A 20334-nucleotide genomic window follows, 5' to 3' on the forward strand; every position below is an offset into this window, starting at 1 on the left:
GAAATGAGACAGAGAATTAAACATACAGGCAACTGGACACTCTGGGTATCACTTACAGAGTGAACAGAATTGTCCCTCAAGATTGCCATGCAAGTTGATAGGATTGTTAAGAAGGCGTATGGTATGTTGGTTTTCATTAGTTGTGGGATTGAGTTCAAAAGTCATGAGGTAATGTTGCAGCTGTGTAAAACTCTGGTTTGACCACACATGGAGCAATTACAGGAAGGATGTAGATGCTTTGGAGAAGGTGTAGAGATTTACCAGGATGTTGCCTGAATTAGAAACCATGGTTGACAAAGTTAGGCTTTTCTCTTTGAAGCAATGAAGGATGAGAGGTGACTAAATAAAGGTATTTAAAATTATGATGGACAGAGAGGGTGGACAGCCAGCACCTATTTTTATGATGGACAGAGAGGGTGGACAGCCAGCACCTATTTTTCCAGGATGACAATAGCAAACACCAGAGGACATCTGCTTAAGGTGAGTGGAAAGTTTAGGGGAGATGTCAGAGATAGGTTTTTTACTCAGAGAGAGGTGGGTGCCTGGAATGCATCACCATGAGTGGTGGTGGAAGTTGGTACAATAGAGACATTCAAAGGACTCTTAGGCACTTAGATATATGTAAGATTAATGATGTGATGATAGGAAGGGTCAGATTGTTGTAGATTAGGTTTACATCCTCAAAATAATTAGTTGGGTTCAAAAGAGGAAAAACTTCCACAGAAAATTAGTCCAAAAATAGATGAGGTAAAACAAGGCTGATTTCAATTAAAATCACAAATCAAATAGTACAACAGGCGCGACAGCCCAAGTGTTGAAGATGAAGTGGACGATGAGTGAGCTATGAAAGAATCGACAGCTCTCTAAAAGACCATAAAAGCAAATGAAATAAACTTAAAGCAAAACAAAGATTAATCACAATGGAGCTTATGAGAGATGGTTGCAGGATGGCGACATCACAGGGGTCAGTTCATCCATAGCTGCCTCACTTCACAAGCTAGCTGGTAGGCTTTCAGTGGGGCCACAGGTATGCATATCACCTCATGGTAACTCTGAAATGGGTTAGTTCCAGAGCCAAATGTAGGATTAAAGACATGGAGCAGAACAGTGCAGTTCTGAAACAGGCCCATCAGCCCACCATGTCTATCTAACTCACCCCATCTGCCTGCATCTGGTTCGAATCCCTCTATTCTCCGCCTGTTCGTGTGCCTTTCAGGTTGTGGGCAACAGGACAATTGCCCCTCTTCTCATCACAGGTTTATTAACCTCACTGGTGTCACCTTCATCTGGCCCACACTTTCATTCCCTTGGTCCAATCCAGTTATTTTTATGCACCCACATTAGGGGTTATACCAAAAAAGAGTACAGGCAAAAGATCAGTGTACTTAGATGTTGCAAGTTGAGATTGGTTCTAACATGTCATTTCTAACTATAACTCTGCTCCTCATCAGTTACATGAGAGGTAGAGTTATAGTTAGAATTGGGACCAACATGAGGCTGAGGGATGACTGGGATTAAGGATAGTGTTATGGCTATAGTTAAAGAAGAACCAAATCACATTTCTACAGCACCTTGCTTGATCTCTGGAATTCCAATGGAGCCCTTTCTTTAAAATGCATTTGATATTGTGGAATTACCTTTGGGATGAGGGTTAGTAACCAGCCTCTCACCTGCACAATAAAACTGATGAAAGGCTACAAGACACCAAACGCATACCTAAACATGCTTTGTAGGTGATATGCTGATTGAGTTCGAGGACATATGGTTTGGCTGAAACGGCGAGGCCAGAGCTGCTGTAACAGTAGTACTGCCACTGGTGCAGACTGAGGGAGAGCAGGGAGTGGAGACACAGCATTCCCCCGTGGGGTTCTACCCGCCCTGTCCTACTGTCACTGGCTCTGTATAGGTTCTAAATGGCCTGTTAAAGAAGTTGACGGTGTTTTATTTAAAGTCCTGCAACCATGAGGTCTGGGCCCAAGATGGTGGCACCTGTGTTCAGCAGCAGTTGCAGATTCCAGGAGAGCAGTGGACTGGCACAGAGTACCAGTAATAAGGAGAACACCCTGATGAGAAAGAGAAGCAGAGGGACGACCCCAAGGACAGTGACTACAGATGAAGGACCCCAAGCTGTTGGTGACTTGCAAGTGAGGAACCCACATAGACTGCAGGCTACTGGTGACTTGAGGTCAAAGGACTCACACCAGGCTGCAGGCTCTTGGAGATTGGCTCATGAGAACCAGGTATTGGAACTGGGATTCGAGAGGGTGCTGAGGGCAAGAAGGGCTCCCAGTGGCCCCTGGGTGCTGAAGGTTGCCTGATCATGTTGGGCTCAGGGTGCTGATGGTTTGAACAGTCTTAAGCATCTGTGAAGGCTGCGAGAATGCTAGAGGTAATTCTGATATTAGTGACTCTGGGGAGACTCTCTTTTCCTTCTCTTTCTCTGACTGTAAGGGGCACCAGGCTAATGGTGAATCTTTCTCTGCCTTATGGCACACTAAAGGTAATTTCATACAATATTATATTTCTGTTTTATTACATGGCAATGCATTGGATCTGATCTGATCATCACAAAATACATTGAGGAAGGGGCTCCATGTAACCCAAAGGAATAAATCAGGATACTAAAAGTCAAATCTGTGGTTCTTAATACTTATAGCCGAGATAGGTAAACTGGTTGACCGTTTTGAGTTTTGTGTGCCCGATGGAGATGTGGGGGGGCTGGTAGTCATGGTGGGGAGTTGGCTGATGGAGGACCTCAGTTTTCTTCAGGCTGACTTCCAGGCCAAACATTTTGGCAGTTTCCGCAAAACAGGACGTCAAGCGCTGAAGAGCTGGCTCTGAATGGGCAACTAAAGCGGCATCATCTGCAAAGAGTAGTTCACGGACAAGTTGCTCTTATGTCTTGGTGTGAGCTTGCAGGCGCCTCAGATTGAAGAGACTGCCATCTGTGCGGTACCGGATGTAAACAGCATCTTCATTGTTGAGGTCTTTCATGGCTTGGTTCAGCATCATGCTGAAGAAGATTGAAAAGAGGGTTGGTGCGAGAACGCAGCCTTGCTTCACGCCATTGTTAATGGAGAAGGGTTCAGAGAGCTCATTGCTGTATCTGACCCGACCTTGTTGGTTTTCGTGCAGTTGGATAACCATGTTGAGGAACTTTGGGGGGCATCCGAGGCACTCTAGTATTTGCCAAAGCCCTTTCCTGCTCACGGTGTCGAAGGCTTTGGTGAGGTCAACAAAGGTGATGTAGACTCCTTTGTTTTGTTCTCTGTACTTTTCTTGGAGCTGTCTAAGGGCAAAGACCATGTCAGTAGTTCCTCTGTTTGCACGAAAGCCGCACTGTGATTCTGGGAGAACATTCTTGGCGACACTAGGTATTATTCTATTTAGGAGAATCCTAGCAAAGATTTTGCCTGCAATGGAGAGCAGCGTGATTCCCCTGTAGTTTGAGCAGTCTGATTTCTCGCCTTTGTTTTTGTACAGGGTGATGATGATGGCATCACGAAGGTCCTGAGGCAGTTTTCCTTGGTCCCAGCAAAGCTTGAAAAACTCATGCAGTTTGGCATGCAGAGTTTTGCCGCCATTTCATCGGATGCAAGGATTGACAACGAGATAGACAACAGACTCGCCAAGGCAAATAGCGCCTTTGGAAGACTACACAAAAGAATCTGGAAAAACAACCAACTGAAAAACCTCACAAAGATAAGCCACATACCCACATACCCACACTCCTGTTCGGCTCCGAATCATGGTCCTCTACCGGCATCACCTACGGCTCCTAGAACGCTTCCACCAGCGTTGTCTCCGCTCCATCCTTAACATTCATTGGAGCGACTTCATCCCTAACATCGAAGTACTCGAGATGGCAGAGGCCGACAGCATCGAATCCACGCTGTTGAAGATCCAACTGTGCTGGGTAGGTCACGTCTCCAGAATGGAGAACCATCGCCTCCCCAAGATCGTGTTAGATGGTGAGCTCTCCACTTGTCATCATGTCAGAGGTGCACCAAAGAAGAGGTTCAAGGACTGCCTAAAGAAATCTCTTGGTGCCTGCCACATTGACCTCCGCCAGTGGGCTGATCTCGCCTCAAACCGTGCATCTTTGCGCCTCACAGTTCGGCGGGCAGCAACCTCCTTTGAAGAAGACCGCAGAGCCCACCTCACTAACAAAAGACAAAGGAGGAAAAAACCCAACACCCAACCCCAACCAACCAATTTTCCCCTGCAACCACTGCAACCGTGTCTGCCTATCCCACATCAGACTTGTCAGCCACAAACGAGCCTGCAGCTGACGTGGACATTTGCCCCTCCATAAATCTTCGTCTGTGAAGCCAAGCCAAAGAATACTTATAGCATAGAAGAGTACAGGAACAGGTCCTTTATCTGCCCACCCTTCCACCACTTCCTCTATGGCCAGCCAATTCCAAATCCAAACTCAATTCACCATGGATCCCATGCACCTGTACCTTCTGGATCAGCTTATCATGAGGGACCTTGTCTTACTGAAGTTCATGTAGACAACACCCCTCCTCAACCATCTTTGTCACCTCCTGAAAAGATCTGCCGCACATGGAACCACGCAGATTGTCCCTACTCTGACTACACATTTCCAAATGTGTTTAAATACTATCCTTGAGTATCCTCTCCAATAGCTTCTGTACCATTGGGGTGAAACTCATTGGCCTACAATTTCCTGGGTTATCCCTATTTTCCTCCTTGGACAAATGTACAGCAGTCGGTTCTTGAAAACATAAAGTGCTCATATCTTTAGCTCAAGCTCTTGGGTGACCCATCCCACTGAAACATAATATTTAAATAGAGCATTTGGGATTTTTTTCCCATAAATATCTTTGCAAGCATTCATGAAATGCATCTCCTTATCACGCAATGGGCCTGTTTTCGACCTTTGCAGTTGGGCTGGGGTTAGGGGTTGGGATGGTGCCAGTCTGCGACAGCGACGTGGATGTCTCATGTTAAGAGGTTCCAACAAAGAAACCCATGCTCCTGACACATGGAAATTAACAGCACAAGGCCCAGTCTCCTGAAGAAACAAAATACTGCAGATGCAAGAATCTTGAAGGAATTCAATGGTTCAGGGAGCATCGATGGGTAGAAATGGGCAGTCAGTGCTTCAGGTTGGGAGCCTTGATCAATGCAATATTTATTGTCTGTCTTTTGTATTTGAAATTTATTAAATTTTAAATTTAAATTTATACATACAACATGGTTATAGGCTATTCCAGCCACGATCCCATACCATTCAATTTTACACTCAATTGACCCTGTATGTTTATTACCCCTTTTTAATTTAATTTATTGTCTACAATTATAGTTGTTTATTTTTTATAAAGTAACTGTTTCACTGCAGTAATAAGAATTTTGGTGAATATGTACATAGTACAGTGTGCATGGCAATCAACTCACTATCATTTTCTTTATTGAAGACCCAATCTCCCATTCTGAGGCTTCCTGCCCCACCTATTGACCAGGAGGAGCATTACAGAATTCCATCATGACCTCGAATCAACCCCTAAATGTGACACTGGGCACATTTCCGAGCCTGTGGTGGAGCAATTTCCCTGATGCAAGACGAGACTTCTTGCCTAGCCTGAAATCAGTAGTAGCAAAAATGTTAGAATCTATTATTAAGAAAGTGGTAAATGTTATTTATTTGTTTACATGGATATGCTGTGTACAGGGTTTTTTTTTACACTACCAATAAGTGGTAATTCTGTCTCGCCTGCAGAAAAAAATCTCAGGGTTGTACTCAGACAATAAATCTGAAATCTGAGAAAATGATAAATTTGAGTAGAGTCAACATGAATTTCTGACACGTTTATAAGAGTTTTTGAGGTGCTAGGTAGTCGAACAGATACGGGGGATGCATGGATGTCGTGTGCTTGGACCTTCAGAAGGCATTTGATGAGGTGGTGCACAAATCGAGTTAGACAGGGATACAATACACAATAATGGTGGAGAAACTCAGCAGGTCGTGCAGAATATACAGTATAGGGTGCAAAAGGCAGTGAACGTCTCGGGCCTGGGCCTTTCGTCAGGAATCTGGAAAAAATACTGAATACAATTGTTGGGATGGGGGGGGGGGGTTGGTAACTGGCAAGAGGTGAACGCAGATGAGAGGGTAGAAGAGAAAGAAGCGGAGAAGTGACGGGGGAGAGGGCAAAGAATGCAGTGGCCCTGGTTTCTGTTCCCAGAAAAGTCTGGGCTTGTCTGGGACTTTTATCCTTCGTTAACTTCATGTCAACTTTCAGAATTCTGAGCCGTTGTTCATTGTCAACCGATGGCCTGTTCCGTTTGGCTCCAAGCGCATATCTCACCTTCATCGTGACGGTGAGGGTGGTCGATCCTTGATAGACATAAATTCTTCTATCCTGAAGGGTAGAATGGGCTTAATTTGATTTCCATTATTAAAACTATAAAATAAATCCTAATAGAAACTGAGCCCAGGATCCCTCTACTCACTGATCGGGGCCTCCCGGTTGTCAGGGGCGACCAAGCTGGGGAACGGTAGCGACGGACTGACTTCCGGCGGACGCACAAGAGCGACGCGCATGCTGAGAAGCCGGATGTGGGGGCCAGTACACGGGCAGGTGAGGTATTGTTGCATTAGGACCCACTCCCAGGGCTGGGGAGCCTGTTATACAGGGATCCAGGGCGGGGGAGCCTGTTATTCAGGGATCCAGGGCTGGGGAGCCTGTTGTACGGGGATCCAGGGCTGGGGAGCCTGTTATACAGGGATCCAGGGCTGGGGAGCCTGTTATACAGGGATCCAGGGCTGGGGAGCCTGTTGTACGGGGATCCAGGACTGGGGAGCCTGTTATTCAGGGATCCAGGGCTGGGGAGCCTGTTATACAGGGATCCAGGGCTGGGGAGCCTGTTATACAGGGATCCAGGGCTGGGGAGCCTGTTGTACGGGGATCCAGGACTGGGGAGCCTGTTATTCAGGGATCCAGGGCTGGGGAGCCTGTTATACAGGGATCCAGGGCTGGGGAGCCTGTTATACAGGGATCCAGGGCTGGGGAGCCTGTTACACTGGGATCTAGTACTGGGATCAGGGAGATTATTATACAGGGATACAAAGCCAGGGCTGAGGAGGCTTGCACTGTGATCCAGTGAGGACTGTTGTACAGGGATCCCATTCCAGGACAGGGCGTCTGTTACTCTGCTATCCAGTGCCAGGAGGATCCAGGGGCCTACCTGGGAAAACTGTTACACAGGGGATGCAGTGTCCTGGCTAGGGTGTCTGTTACACAGGGATCTAGTATCCTGACTGGGGAGGATAATACTGATTGCACTTCGACCTCTGTATGTGATTGAGGTACATGGACTCTTGTCATTGTTTAACAGGTTTAACTGGGAAGGGAACATGTTTTTTGTTATATCTTTGGGGCGCAGCACTGGAAGCTGGCATATGTAACACCACTGTTCAAAAAAGGATGCCAAAGAACTATGGCCAATTAGTTTAAGATCTGTAGTTGGGAAAATGATTAAAGCATCATTAAAGAAGAAATAGTGAGGCATTTGGAACTAAATGGATCCATCAGGCAAGTGCAACATGGATTCAGCAAAGGCCAGATCCTGTTTGACAAACTTACTGGACTTTTTTGAGCATATAATGGATGCAGTAGACATTATTTACTTGGATTTCCAGAAGGCGTTCGATAACGTGCTGCATCAATATCCATAGGATAAGGTTTTATAGAGTTGGGGGGGTGATGCATTAGCATGGATAGAGGATTGGTTAACCAATAGAAAGCAGAGAGTTGGGATATAGGGTATTTTTCTGGTTGGCAATTGATGGTGAGCGGGATGCCGCAGGGGTTGGAACTGGCCCCACATCTATTCATGATATAAACAATCTGGAAGAGGAGACAGAGTGTAGTGTATTTAAGTTTACTGTCAAAACTAAATTGAGTCGAAAAGCAAATTGCGCAGAGGATAGAGGATAGATAGATTCTGCAGCTAGGTATAGATAGGTTAAGTGAGTAGGCAACAGTCTGGCAAATGGAGTACAATGTTGATAAATTCAGATATCAGATTTATTGTCAGAGTACATAAATGCCATCACATACAACCCTGAGATTCTTTTTTCTGTGGGTGAGGCAGTATGATCACGTATGGGTAGTGCAAAGAAAACTGTAAACAATGTGCACATGTAAACAAACAGAGAACTGTAAACAGATAACAAATGTAAACAGATTACCTGTGCAATACAGAGAGAATTAAAGAAATCACTAAAGTGCATAAGTAGGAGTCCCTATGTTCAGGGGTATTGGTGTCCCCATAACAGACCGTGATCCAGCTGGTCAGCACACTTTCCACTACACATCTGTAGAAATTTTCCATAGTTTCTGGTGTCATGCCAAACCTTCGCAAACGCATGAGGAAGTAGAGGTGCTGATGTGCTTTCTTCATGTTGGCATTAGTGTGTTGGGTCCAGGAAAAATGCTATGAGGTTATCGACTTTGGAAGGTAATATGAAGATCAGATGATTGTTTAAATTGCAAGTGATTGCAGCATCCTGCTGCGCAGAGGGACTTTGGAGTGCTTGTGCATGAATTACGAAAGGTTGGTTTGCTGGTTTAGCAGGCTATCAAGAAGGCATTGGAATGTTGGCCATTACTGGAAGGAAGGAATTTAGAAGCAGGAAGGTTATACTGCAATTTTACAAGGTACTGGTGAGGCTGTATCTGGAGTACTCCTTGGAGTTCTGGTCTCCTTACTTGAAGAAGGATATACTTGCTTTGAGGCAGAAGAGCTTCACTAGGTTGATTCCAGAGATGAGACATCTGGGAGTGCACTTCCTGGAATTCTAAAGAATGAGAGAGGATCTTATGGAAATGTATAAAATGATGTAATGCATAGAGAAGAGAAGTAGATAAGTTGTTTCCACTGGTAGGTGAGACGAGATCTAGGGGACATAGCCTCACGATTCAGGGTACTAGATTTAGGACAGAGATGAGGAGGTACTGCTTTTTCCAAAAGGTGGTGAATCTGTGGAATTCTCTGCCATTAAAGCAGTGGAATCGTCCTCAATAAATATATTTAAGACAACATTGGATAGATTTTTATATAGTAGGGGATCTTATTGAATGGCGGAGCAGGCTCAACAGGCCGGGTAGCCTTCCCTACACCTATTTCTTATGTCCTTATGTACAATAACAGCGTCTTCATTGTTGAGGTCTTTCATGGCTTGGTTCAGCATCATGCTGAAGAAGATTGAAAAGAGGGTTGGTGCGAGAACGCAGCCTTGCTTCACGCCATTGTTAATGGAGAAGGGTTCAGAGAGCTCATTGCTGTATCTGACCCGACCTTGTTGGTTTTCGTGCAGTTGGATAACCATGTTGAGGAACTTGGGGGGGCATCCGAGGCGCTCTCATATTTGCCAAAGCCCTTTCCTGCTCACGGTGTCAAAGGCTTTGGTGAGGTCAACAAAGGTGATGTAGAGTCCTTTGTTTTGATCTCTGCACTTTTCTTGGAGCTGTCTGAGGGCAAAGACCATGTCAGTAGTTCCTCTGTTTGCGCGAAAGCCGCACGGTGATTCTGGGAGAATATTCTCAGCGACACTAGGTATTATTCTATTTAGGAGAATCCTAGCGAAGATTTTGCCTGCAATGGAGAGCAGTGATTCTACAGGGATTCCCCTGTAGTTTGAGCAGTCTGATTTCTCGCGAACCCAGCTCAGCATGGACATTGGCGACTTCAGGGATTTTTACGAGGCTCTAAAGGCTGTGTATGGCCCCTCACCCCAAGTCCAAAGCCCGCTGCGCAGCTCAGACGGCAGAGTCCTCCTCAGCGACAAGATCTCCATCCTCAACCGATGGTCAGAACACTTCCAATCTCTTTTCAGTGCCAACCGCTCAGTCAAAGATTCCGCCCTGCTCCAGCTCCCTCAACAGCCCATAAGGCTAGAGCTGGATGAGGTCCTCACCCGGGATGAGACATATAAGGCAATTGAATAACTGAAAAGTGGCAAAGCAGCAGGTATGGATGGAATCCCTCTAGAGGTCTGGAAGGCTGGCGGCAAAACTCTGCATGTCAAACTGCATGAGTTTTTCAAGTTTTGTTGGGACCAAGGAAAACTGCCTCAGGACCTTCGTGATGCCATCATCATCACCCTGTACAAAAACAAAGGCGAGAAATCAGACTGCTCAAACTACAGGGGAATCACGCTGCTCTCCATTGCAGGCAAAATCTTCGCTAGGATTCTCCTAAATAGAATAATACCTAGCATCACCGAGAATATTCTCCCAGAATCACATCCGGTACCGCACGGATGGCAGTCTCTTCAATCTGAGGCGCCTGCAAGCTCACACCAAGACACAAGAGAAACTTCGTCCGTGAACTGCTCTTTGCAGATGATGCCGCTTTAGTTTCCCATTCAGAGCCAGCTCTTCAGCGCTTGACGTCCTGTTTTGCGGAAACTGCCAAAATGTTTGGCCTGGAAGTCAGCCTGAAGAAAACTGAGGTCCTCCATCAGCCAGCTCCCCACCATGGCTACCAGCCCCCCCACATCTCCATCGGGCACACAAAACTCAAAACGGTCAACCAGTTTACCTATCTCGGCTGCACCATTTCATCAGATGCAAGGATCGACAACGAGATAGACAACAGACTCGCCAAGGCAAATAGCGCCTTTGGAAGACTACACAAAAGAGTCTGGAAAAACAACCAACTGAAAAACCTCACAAAGATAAGCGTATACAGAGCCGTTGTCATACCCACACTCCTGTTCGGCTCCGAATCATGGGCCCTCTACCAGCATCACCTACGGCTCCTAGAACGCTTCCACCAGCGTTGTCTCCGCTCCATCCTCCACATTCATTGGAGCGACTTCATCCCTAACATCGAAGTACTCGAGATGGCAGAGGCCGACAGCATCGAGTCCACGCTGCTGAAGATCCAGCTGCGCTGGGTGGGTCACGTCTCCAGAATGGAGAACCATCACCTCCCCAAGATCGTGTTATATGGTGAGCTCTCCATGGGCCACCGTGACAGAGGTGCACCAAAGAAGAGGTACAAGGACTGCCTAAAGAAATCTCTTGGTGCCTGCCACATTGACCACCGCCAGTGGGCTGATATCGCCTCAAACCATACATCTTGGCGCCTCACAGTTCGGCGGGCAGCAACCTCCTTTGAAGAAGACCGCAGAGCCCACCTCACTGACAAAAGACAAAGGAGGAAAAACCCAACACCCAACCCCAACCAACCAATTTTCCCTTGCAACCGCTGCAACCGTGTCTGCCTGTCCCGCATCGGACCTGTCAGCCACAAACGAGCCTGCAGCTGACGTGGACATTTACCCCCTCCATAAATCTTCGTCCGCGAAGCCAAGCCAAAGAAAAAATGTACAATAATGGAGACTCCTCTCACTCTACAATGTAGATGCAGGAGTTGACCCCGTTTTAGCACTTTGGATTGCAGAATTTTAGCCCTTGCTCTACCCAAGGAATACAGAATAAAATTCAGTCTCATGGAATTTATGTGGTGTAAAAAAATCTATATAAATATTTTTTTTTCAGCCTGCCTTTCATGCTGCATGTTTGGACAATGTTGCTTTGGATGGAAGAGAGTCACACCTATTGATAGTTTTCTAATGCCATCCCTTCCATTAATGTGTGATGCAAAGGAAACAGGGTACTGTAGTGTAGTTCTGTCCCTGCATACCAATGGTATAGATGACTGAGTACAAATTTGTCGTAACACTGGAATATTGTACTGAAGACTGGTTACACAGGAGTATAATGGCAATAATATAGTGGATGAGCAGATCTTTCATTGTATTGCATGGCTACTACAGTACAGTTGGGCCAGCTTGTCAGTGTACATCGGTACCCTTATTTTTTTTTAAATTTTTTATTTTTCACACCATAAACCACATTGACCATGATACATACATTTTCCTTTTCAAATATATACAGTGTCATTTTCTCCCCACCCCTCCCTCCTCCCATCCCACCCTCCCTACCTCCCCCCCATCCATTTAAAGTACAAAATCTAAGATACATTAAACCAGTCAAACAATGTTGTCATTCAATAAAAATAAACAAGAAATTCCACTGAGTCAATTCTTTTCATTTCCTTCTCCTTTCGTTAATTTAGGTGGTGAATGTAACGTTTGGCAATATACAAGAACAGTAACAGGCAGATGTTCGACATGACACAAGGTTACAGTGGAGGATAACTCCAATGCTGTATACCACTGGGTTACAGCTCTTTAGGGCAGATTTACAACAGTAGTATTATAATCTGACAGTCTGAAACTATGGGACAGGTCTATTACTGTAGTGGGCTCTATATCAAGAGCACAATGTGCCATAATAAAGGCATAGTGGCTACTAATTTCTAATTGAACAGTGTGACAATATGGTGCCATGGAGCAGGTCTGTCAGTATCACAGGTTCATTACTGATGGGCAAGTTAATCAGTGTATTATAAGTGAGAGAGTATTGAGGTCAGAACAGTTAAAATATTATTCCTGATTAATATTAACTGTCTTTTGCTTTCTATGATGCTACTGGCCTGCCTGCATTTTGGGTGTGTTGCTTAACGTATCATAACCTGGGTACAAAACTTGAGAACATCTCTGTCACTATAACATTGGGCTATAATACAGAAGGTATACTGTAAGTAATATATGGGAGACATTTGTTGGATTACTGGATGGTATACTACTGATGGATATAGGTAATTTCATAGTTGGTAGAATGTTTCTTTTGAGAATGGAAAGGAGAGATTTTGGAGTTTGTTTTTGTCTTGAGATGTTTGTCAATACTGAAAATTGCTACCATTTCTGCTACTTTACTGTTCTGCTTTATAGAGACCGTCTTCTATTGTTATTGAGACACTGTGATGTCAACGCTGTCCAATTATGGATGGCGCATGATGCGCCTGAGTGCGCAGATCTTTCAGGATGTTGTTCGGCCAACCGATGACCGGTCGATGAAGGTGGTGAAGCTTTTCAGTGAGCAGCCGCTGGCACTAAGGAAAGATGTGTACGATTGGTACCCCCAACACAATCACTACTACTCCCTGATGCAGAGGCTACGATTCCTGGGTTTGTACAGGTAAAGTTGCTTCTTTCTCTCTTGTCTTTGGCTGCATTGATTTCCAGGTGATCATAACTCAAGATGCAGGACAGTGTGGAAATGATGAACTGTGTAGTTAAGGAATGTACAGTGACAGATGCAGAGGTTCAGCCCTCTGTCTAAGTTACAACCTAGAATTTTTCAGGTCCATCACAAGGAAGATCAATCAGTCCATTGTGAAATGAAGCCTCCTGGACTTGATCGATTTGTTCTGCTCCATTGTTCTTTTACTTTAGTCCTTTGTTTGTGGGTGAACATCTCAGAAATTTGACTAAAGTTTTTGAAAAGTTGACAAAGAAAATTGACAGAGTTCAAAGCTCTTCAAGAGAATTGATGAAGGTAAGGGCATGGATCTAGTTTACATTTATTAAGGTCTTTGTGGAGGACCCACATGGTATATTAGTCTGAAACGTTTGAACATTTGGGATCTATGATGAGACAGCCAATTGGATCCAAAATTGGCTTGGTGGTAGGAGGCAGAGGATGCAGGGGCAGGGTTGCTTTCAGGCTGAAAGCCTGTAACCAGTGCTGGTAACCTGCACTTTCTTCACTTTTCAAGTTCTGTAACCACGTTGTGCAATGACAGTTCTCTGTCCACCAGTTTTGTACTCCTCGTGCAAAGTGCTAGCCTTACCTCTCGATGTGGTGCCTTATTGGATGGACACTGGTCGCTCAGTTCATACCTTACATTGGCCTGTATCACAGAGCTACTCCTTCATTAGAAGGGTCAATGGATGGTCCACATGGAGATAGATGCAGAATAGGTGTGCACTCACCACCATAATGTCGAAGCACAGTAGAACAAAACATTGTGATTTTTCCTCATGCAAGTTCTTGCACTAATCTGAGGTGCCATGTTGTATTCCCTGTTCAAACTCCCCATCTCACTTTGTCTAATATGAGTCAAACTTTTGTGTAAAACTTCAATGTCGGAGTATTGTAGTTTGAGATTGGATAATAATGTCTCTCAATATCCTAGCACTAAGTAAGATTGTCAAGATTATTCAATAACAAATGAGCAGTGCGGATGAATTGGGTTGAAGGGTCTATTGGGATCGCCATATAATTCTATGAATCTAATCCTGCCAATTTTATCCTTCAATTATTCAGCCAGTTCTTTCTTTAAAGTTATTATTTGATCTGCTTTAACACCCCCGTTTCAGGCAATACTTCCCCCAAAAAAAGCAAGTTTATTTTATTACTTCATTGCAAGGGAAGTGTGTAGCAACACCCAGATTTCAGTGATGCAGCAAGATCTAATGGCAAGGAATCTCTATAACCACTAGCCAAGAAAATTAGCATTAAACATGATTGATAAGGGTGTTTAATCGGCTTAATAAAGGAAACCACTATATTTAAGCCAGCTTCATTATATCAGGTTTGCTGAATGTGTTCATCATTTCTGCTGATTGAAAATGGTGACCTGATCTTTGGATTGATGATGAAGAGTTCATTATTATGCACTTTGTACAATTTGTAAAATTTAATTGCAAAGCTGCAAACTTCATTGTAGCTTTGTGCAATGCCATTTCACTTTGCTTATTCCACATAACAAGGAAGCTAAAACTAATAGAGGCTGCTAAAATAAAGCATTTATTATTGTTGTATTTTCCATTTTCATGTAACCCACAGTTCTCCTATCACGCACACTTGTCTGTCAAGTGATTAGAAAGCGGTAGTTGGGATCCAAGATTTCATACCACGTTACAGCTGAGTTGCGGAACAGATGCATATATGTCAGAGTGTCCACGGATAATCAAACCAAATATTACCAGTTTTCGAAGGATCTGCTATCTGTAGTGATTCTTGATCATACTTGCAGTTAAATTTTCACAACTTGAACCAAACAAAAGAGTATAATTAATGCGGCACTATTTGATCAAGCGCAGTGTTAAATAGGTGAGAAGTAAATTGACTTGTGATAATGGAGGTAATTTATGTAGATTAACACCTCCAAAGAAACTAAATTCAAGCTGTAAATATACAAAATGTCAGTCAAACACATCTATTAAAAATAAATTAAGTATTTAATTTATAATTTCCATTGGTTCCCTTTGTCATCTTGATCAAAGAAACAGATTTTGAGAGCAATAATCTGTCAAACCCATCCTTTTTTCCATTCATCTATCTTTCAAAATTTGCAAAGTTTGGAGTCCAAAGATACCCGCACTATAAGCGATTCCACGGATTAAGAAATCGCGTTCTAATGAGGTTTCAGTGTATTTTCTTCTCCCTTTATTCATTGTCCTTGTTCTCCCCCCCCCCCCCACAACCCGCAATATGGTTCCACCTATCACCTACCATCTATTAACCACTCACCACCCACCTGGCTCTATGTACCCATCATCTTCTCCCTATTACCTATAAACCTCTGTCCAACCCCTCTCCCAATTAGCTTCATCTGCCATCATCCCCTCCCCATCTAGTTCCACCTATCACCGACCAGCCTCCATCCCACCCACTACATACTGCTGCTATACTCTGGCAATCTTATTTCTTCCCTTTCAACCCAAAATGTTGAGGCACCCGTGGCCTCCTGTGTCTTATGTTCATTCAATTTGTAATGGACTTGGATGAAGGAACTGTGACCAGGTTTGCTGATGATGCAATGATACGTGTGAGGAGGACACGAGCCTGCAGAGGGATAGAGATAGGTTAAGTAAGTGGGCAGGAAGTTGGCAGACAGATCACAGATGTGACTTTACTCACTTTTAAAGGAAGAATGTTGAATGTAACCTGGCTGTAAAATGTTGTAGGATCGACAACGAGATAGACAACAGACTCGCCAAGGCAAATAGCGCCTTTGGAAGACTACACAAATGAGTCTGGAAAAACAACCAACGGAAAAACCTCACAAAGATTAATGTATACAGAGCCGTTGTCATACCCACACTCCTGTTCGGCTCCGAATCATGGGTCCTTTACTGGGATCACCTACGGCTCCTAGAATGCTTCCACTAGCGTTGTCTCCGCTCCATCCTCAACATTCATTGGAGCGACTTCATCTCCAACGTCGAAGTACTCGAGATGGCAGAGGCCGACAGCATCCACGCTGCTGAAAATCAAACTGCGCTAGGTAGGTCACGTCTCCAGAATGGAGGACCATCGCCTTCCCAAGATCGTGTTATATGGCGAGCTCTCCATGGGCCACTGTGACAGAGGTGCACCAAAGAAGAGGTACAAGGACTGCCTAAAGAAAGCTCTTGGTGCCTGCCACATTGACCACCGCCAGTGGGCTGATATCGCCTCAAACCTTGCATCTTGGCGCCTCACAGTTCGGCGGGCAGCAACCTCCTTTGAAGAAGACCGCAGAGCCCACCTCACTGTCAAAAGACAAAGGAGGAAAAACCCAACACCCAACCCCAACCAACCAATTTTCCCTTGCAACCGCTGCAACCGTGTCTGCCTGTCCCGCATCGGACTTGTTAGCCACAAACGAGCCTGTAGCAGACATGGACATTACCCCTCCATAAATCTTCATCCGCAAAGCCAAGCCAAAGTATAAAGTAAAGTACAAAGGGATCTGGGATCCTGGTACGTGGGTTGGCACATAGGTTCACCACATAATCGGGAACACTAGTGGTATGTTGCCCTTTATTATAGAGAGAGTATGAAGCAACTTAACAGGTTGCTGGTGAGACCCCACCTGGAGTACCACATGCAGTTTTGTGTTCCAGGAAGGATAAAGTTGTACTGAAGGCAGTGCAGAGAAATGAGGAAGCGTACAGGAGGGAGATAGATCAGCTCGTTGAATGAAGTAATGACAACAATCTTGAGCTCAAGATTAGCAAAACCAAGGAGATGATGGTGGAATTCAGGAGGAAGTCAGGGGAACACGACCCAGTCTCATCGAGGGCTCAGTAGTGGAGAGGGCAAGAACTTCAAATTCCTGGGTGTCAACATCTCTGAGGATCTGTCCTGGAGCCTCCACATTGATACAATCACAAAGAATGCTCTCCAGCAATTATACTTTCTGAAGTGCCTGAGGAGATTCAGGATGTCACCAAAGACTCTTGTAAACTTCTACAAGTGTACCGTGGAGAGCATTCTGGCTGGTTGCATCAGTGCCTGGTATGGGGGCGCCAGCTCTCAGGACAAGAAAAAATTGCAGAGGGTTGTTAACTCAGCCTGCGACATCACAGGCACCAGGCTTCACTCCATCAAGGACATCTACATGAGATGGTGTCTTAAATAAGCAGCCTCTATCCTCAAAGACCCGCACCACCCAGGCCATGCCCTCTTCACTCTGCTACCATCAGGGAAAAGGTACAGGAGCCTAAAGACGAGCACTCAATAGCACAAGGACAGCTTCTTCCTTGCTGCCATCAGATTCCTGAATAATCAATGAACCAAAGACACTGCCTTACTTTTCATACACTGTTTTTATTTTTTATGGTAATGTTGTAAAATGATAAAAATATGAATGTTTGCACTGTGAAACTCCCGCAAAGCACCAAATTTCATGACTTGTTCATGACAATGAATTCTGATTCTGAGAAGATTCTCTTGAGTGATTGCTGGGTTGGAGGGTAGACAGATGAAGAGATGAAGACAGATGGAGGTTGGGCCTAAACTCATTAGACTTAGAAGAGGGAAAGGTGATGAGAGGTTAAAATATTATGTAATTAAATGCAAAATGATGGAGAATTGAGTTGGTGTTCTGACCAGAGTCATGATGTGAGATCAGAACAATCTCTTGCAACCCACCAGGAGGTGTTTGACAATGTCTATATTTGTGTCCCCACAGAGACGAGCATGAAGATTTCAAAGATGAAATGAAGCGGCTCAGGAAGTTGCGAGGCAAAGGGAAGCCAAAGAAAGGAGAAGGGAAGCGAGCCATGAAGAAGAAATAGGTCTGGTCAGACTACAGGCTCGCCCTCTGGCCAGTTGTGCTTGCCTAACTGGTTCTCAAAAGCAACAAAGTCTGAATTTAAGGCACAAATTTCAGCCAAATTACCCATGCCCTGCTGATCCAGTTGATTGGGAGTATTAAACCAGGGAAAGGGGAAGCTGTCAGCTTCGATTCCTGATCATTGATTGAAAAAAATCTCGCCTGGGTGCTAAAATTGAGGGCTGCTGGAGTTAGATGTCATATCTGAAAGAGTTTATGATCGCTAATCAGTGAGATAGAAATTGGCACTGGGTGGGATTAATATTGGGATGATGCCTGCCGGTAGAGCAGTAGTCCAGAAATATTCACAGCCCATGTTCCCTCGGGGACAAAGCAGTGGAAGGCAAGTGAAGGCCATGGAATCAGACCCCACCCTTCCCCCCTCTTCAGTTTAAAACAATGGTTTTGAGAATAGGAATAAAGATAATGATCTAATCCATTGTCACGGCAACATTTGACCAGACTGTTAAGCACAGCTGACATATGGGAGTAAACAGGGAAAAAATGCTGGGTGAGGGAGCACTGATTAACAGTACCACTGATAGAACAATCCTCATCTGATAATGCTGCTGGGCCAATTTCAGTTGTGTGGCTCTAGGTGACACATGACATGGATCTTGTTTCACCTTTCCCTCTTCCACTCCACTACCCTTCTCATTGTCCCTTCAACCATGAGTTTAATTTGGTTCCTGATTGACAAGACACATCAATGTTCACCACTGAGTGTACAAGAGTAGTAGAGTGTTAGCTTTAATGTGCTCAAGAAGCACCGTGGATTCTGATGTAGACTTTTGAACTTCTTACCATCTGGAATAGTTCCGTGTGTTACAGCTGCACACTGGAATGAGATTCATGGCAGTTTATAGCTGGCTTATAACCGAATGTAACTGGATTAGTGAACTCTCACCGGGGACATCTCACATCACTGGAATGTGATGGAAATACAGCAGGTGGCTTGGCGTTACAATAAATGCTGAAATGTGTTGGGTTGCCTTGTATCCTTCTGTTAGCTGGGATATTGAAGACCCATTGAATGTAGGATTTGAATGATACAACGTGAAGGAGTCAGGTAAGGTTCCAACAATACATACAACAAGTTTTCCGTTTCCCCTTTACAGTTCTTTGCCATTGATGACATGTTCCTTGGATGAGGTAGCACAAACACCAAGTGAATGATCCAACTGGGAGCCAAGACCGAGTGGTGGCTCCTTATGTTTCCTGGTCAAATCCAATACTTCTGTTTCCCAAAGGCTCCTTCCAGAAGAGCCATGGGTTTTCAACACTACGGTGTATTTTTCCCTTATCCAGCCATTTAAGGGTCATGAGGTCAAGACATGTTCTAGCATTTCATCAGTTGATCATGATGATGGAAAGTACGGTTAGCACAATGATATTCCAGTGCCAGCAACCCGGGTTCGAATCTGGCATTATCTGTAAGGAGTTTGTAATGATCTGCATGGGCTTTCTCCAGGCATTCTGGTTTCCTTCCACCCTCCAACGCATTCAGAGATGGTAGGTTAATTGGGCAGCATGAGTTTCAATCATTTAAGTTCAGTCTCAGCTTTTTCTCAATGAGTGGGTGTAAACATATTACAAGAGTTTTAACTAATCACTTGAACTAACTCACTATTTGTGAAAAGAGATAGTGAAGTGTTCTCTTTCAGTTAAACATGACCTGTCTTTGTCATCTCAACGACTTTAACCAAAGAGCCGAGAGAAGCATGCCATCCCAGATAGCTTCTAATCTCCTCAAGCAATTGACCATTCTCTTCGCCATAATTTCTCAGAACCTCACTTAACTCATTTCTTCATCTCACCCAATTACATTAAACCACTTCATTTTATCAATTCATTCCAAAGGAGTATTGAAATATAGTTTTCATGTTGCTGGGCTGGACCAGTATCAGAGGGGATGGACTAAAAGTCCAGTGAATGCAGGCAAATGGGTTTAGCCCAGAGTTTTAACTTGTTTGCCATGGACAAGCTGGGTCAAAGGGCCTTTTCTGTGCTGTATGGCTCAAAAATATGCTCAGTGCAAATTTAACAATTTGAAGATTACAGAAGTAAATATTTGGTATCTAAGTAAGAATGAACTGTTGAAACATGAATGCAAGTTGCTGAATATTTTCTTGTTTCCAAACATCTTTGAGGGAAAGAAGCCTGCAGTTCTTACCCATCGTGTCTGCTTAAGGCACCAGTCCCACGATGTTCTTAACACTGTCTGATATGACTGAGAAAACTACTCAGCTATCAATCATTAGAGCAGAAATCACACCACCACTTACAGCAAGTGGAGGTGACCAATAACTGCTCGTCTGACCAACAGCGTCCACATCT

At 44.4% G+C, this 20334-nt stretch overlaps 2 protein-coding genes across 7 annotated transcripts in view; one reads left to right on the top strand and one right to left on the bottom strand.

The window, feature by feature from the left end:
- tmem178bb (transmembrane protein 178Bb) overlaps positions 1-6545 on the bottom strand; it is a 367927-nt gene extending 361382 nt beyond the window's left edge. For 4 of the 6 annotated variants that reach the window (XM_069903213.1, XM_069903212.1, XM_069903210.1 and 1 more), the window contains exons 1-2: positions 6481-6545; positions 6336-6389 (exon numbers count right to left, since the gene is read on the bottom strand). Coding sequence is in view for 1 of the 6 variants with exons in the window: in XM_069903209.1 (XP_069759310.1) it covers positions 6336-6341 (6 nt within the window). In the remaining 5 variants the exon portion in view is untranslated. Of the gene's footprint in view, positions 1-5420; positions 5609-6335; positions 6390-6480 lie in introns of those variants that run through there. The other 2 variants (XR_011346540.1, XM_069903209.1) reach the window with 2 other exon arrangements.
- Positions 6546-6548: 3 nt separating this feature from the next.
- Positions 6549-18980, top strand: mrps33 (mitochondrial ribosomal protein S33). The gene is made up of 3 exons (XM_069903215.1): positions 6549-6608; positions 12839-13085; positions 17854-18980. The coding sequence occupies exons 2-3, from the start codon at positions 12871-12873 to the stop codon at positions 17957-17959; spliced, it is 321 nt and encodes a 106-aa protein (XP_069759316.1). The 5' UTR covers positions 6549-6608; positions 12839-12870; the 3' UTR covers positions 17960-18980.
- The last annotated feature ends 1354 nt before the right edge of the window (positions 18981-20334 follow it).

Source organism: Narcine bancroftii, chromosome 11 (genome assembly GCF_036971445.1).
Source record: "Narcine bancroftii isolate sNarBan1 chromosome 11, sNarBan1.hap1, whole genome shotgun sequence".
In the NCBI taxonomy this organism is placed as follows: Eukaryota; Metazoa; Chordata; class Chondrichthyes; order Torpediniformes; family Narcinidae; genus Narcine; species Narcine bancroftii.

What these genes read in the sequence shown, in the direction of transcription:
- mrps33 (XM_069903215.1), top strand. Translation starts at nt 12,871, where the DNA reads ATGTCAACGCTGTCCAATTATGGATGGCGCATGATGCGCCTGAGTGCG. An exon ending in CGATTCCTGGGTTTGTACAG is followed by an intron (nt 13,086 to 17,853) that starts GTAAAGTTGCTT and finishes GTGTCCCCACAG; the next exon opens with AGACGAGCATGAAGATTTCA.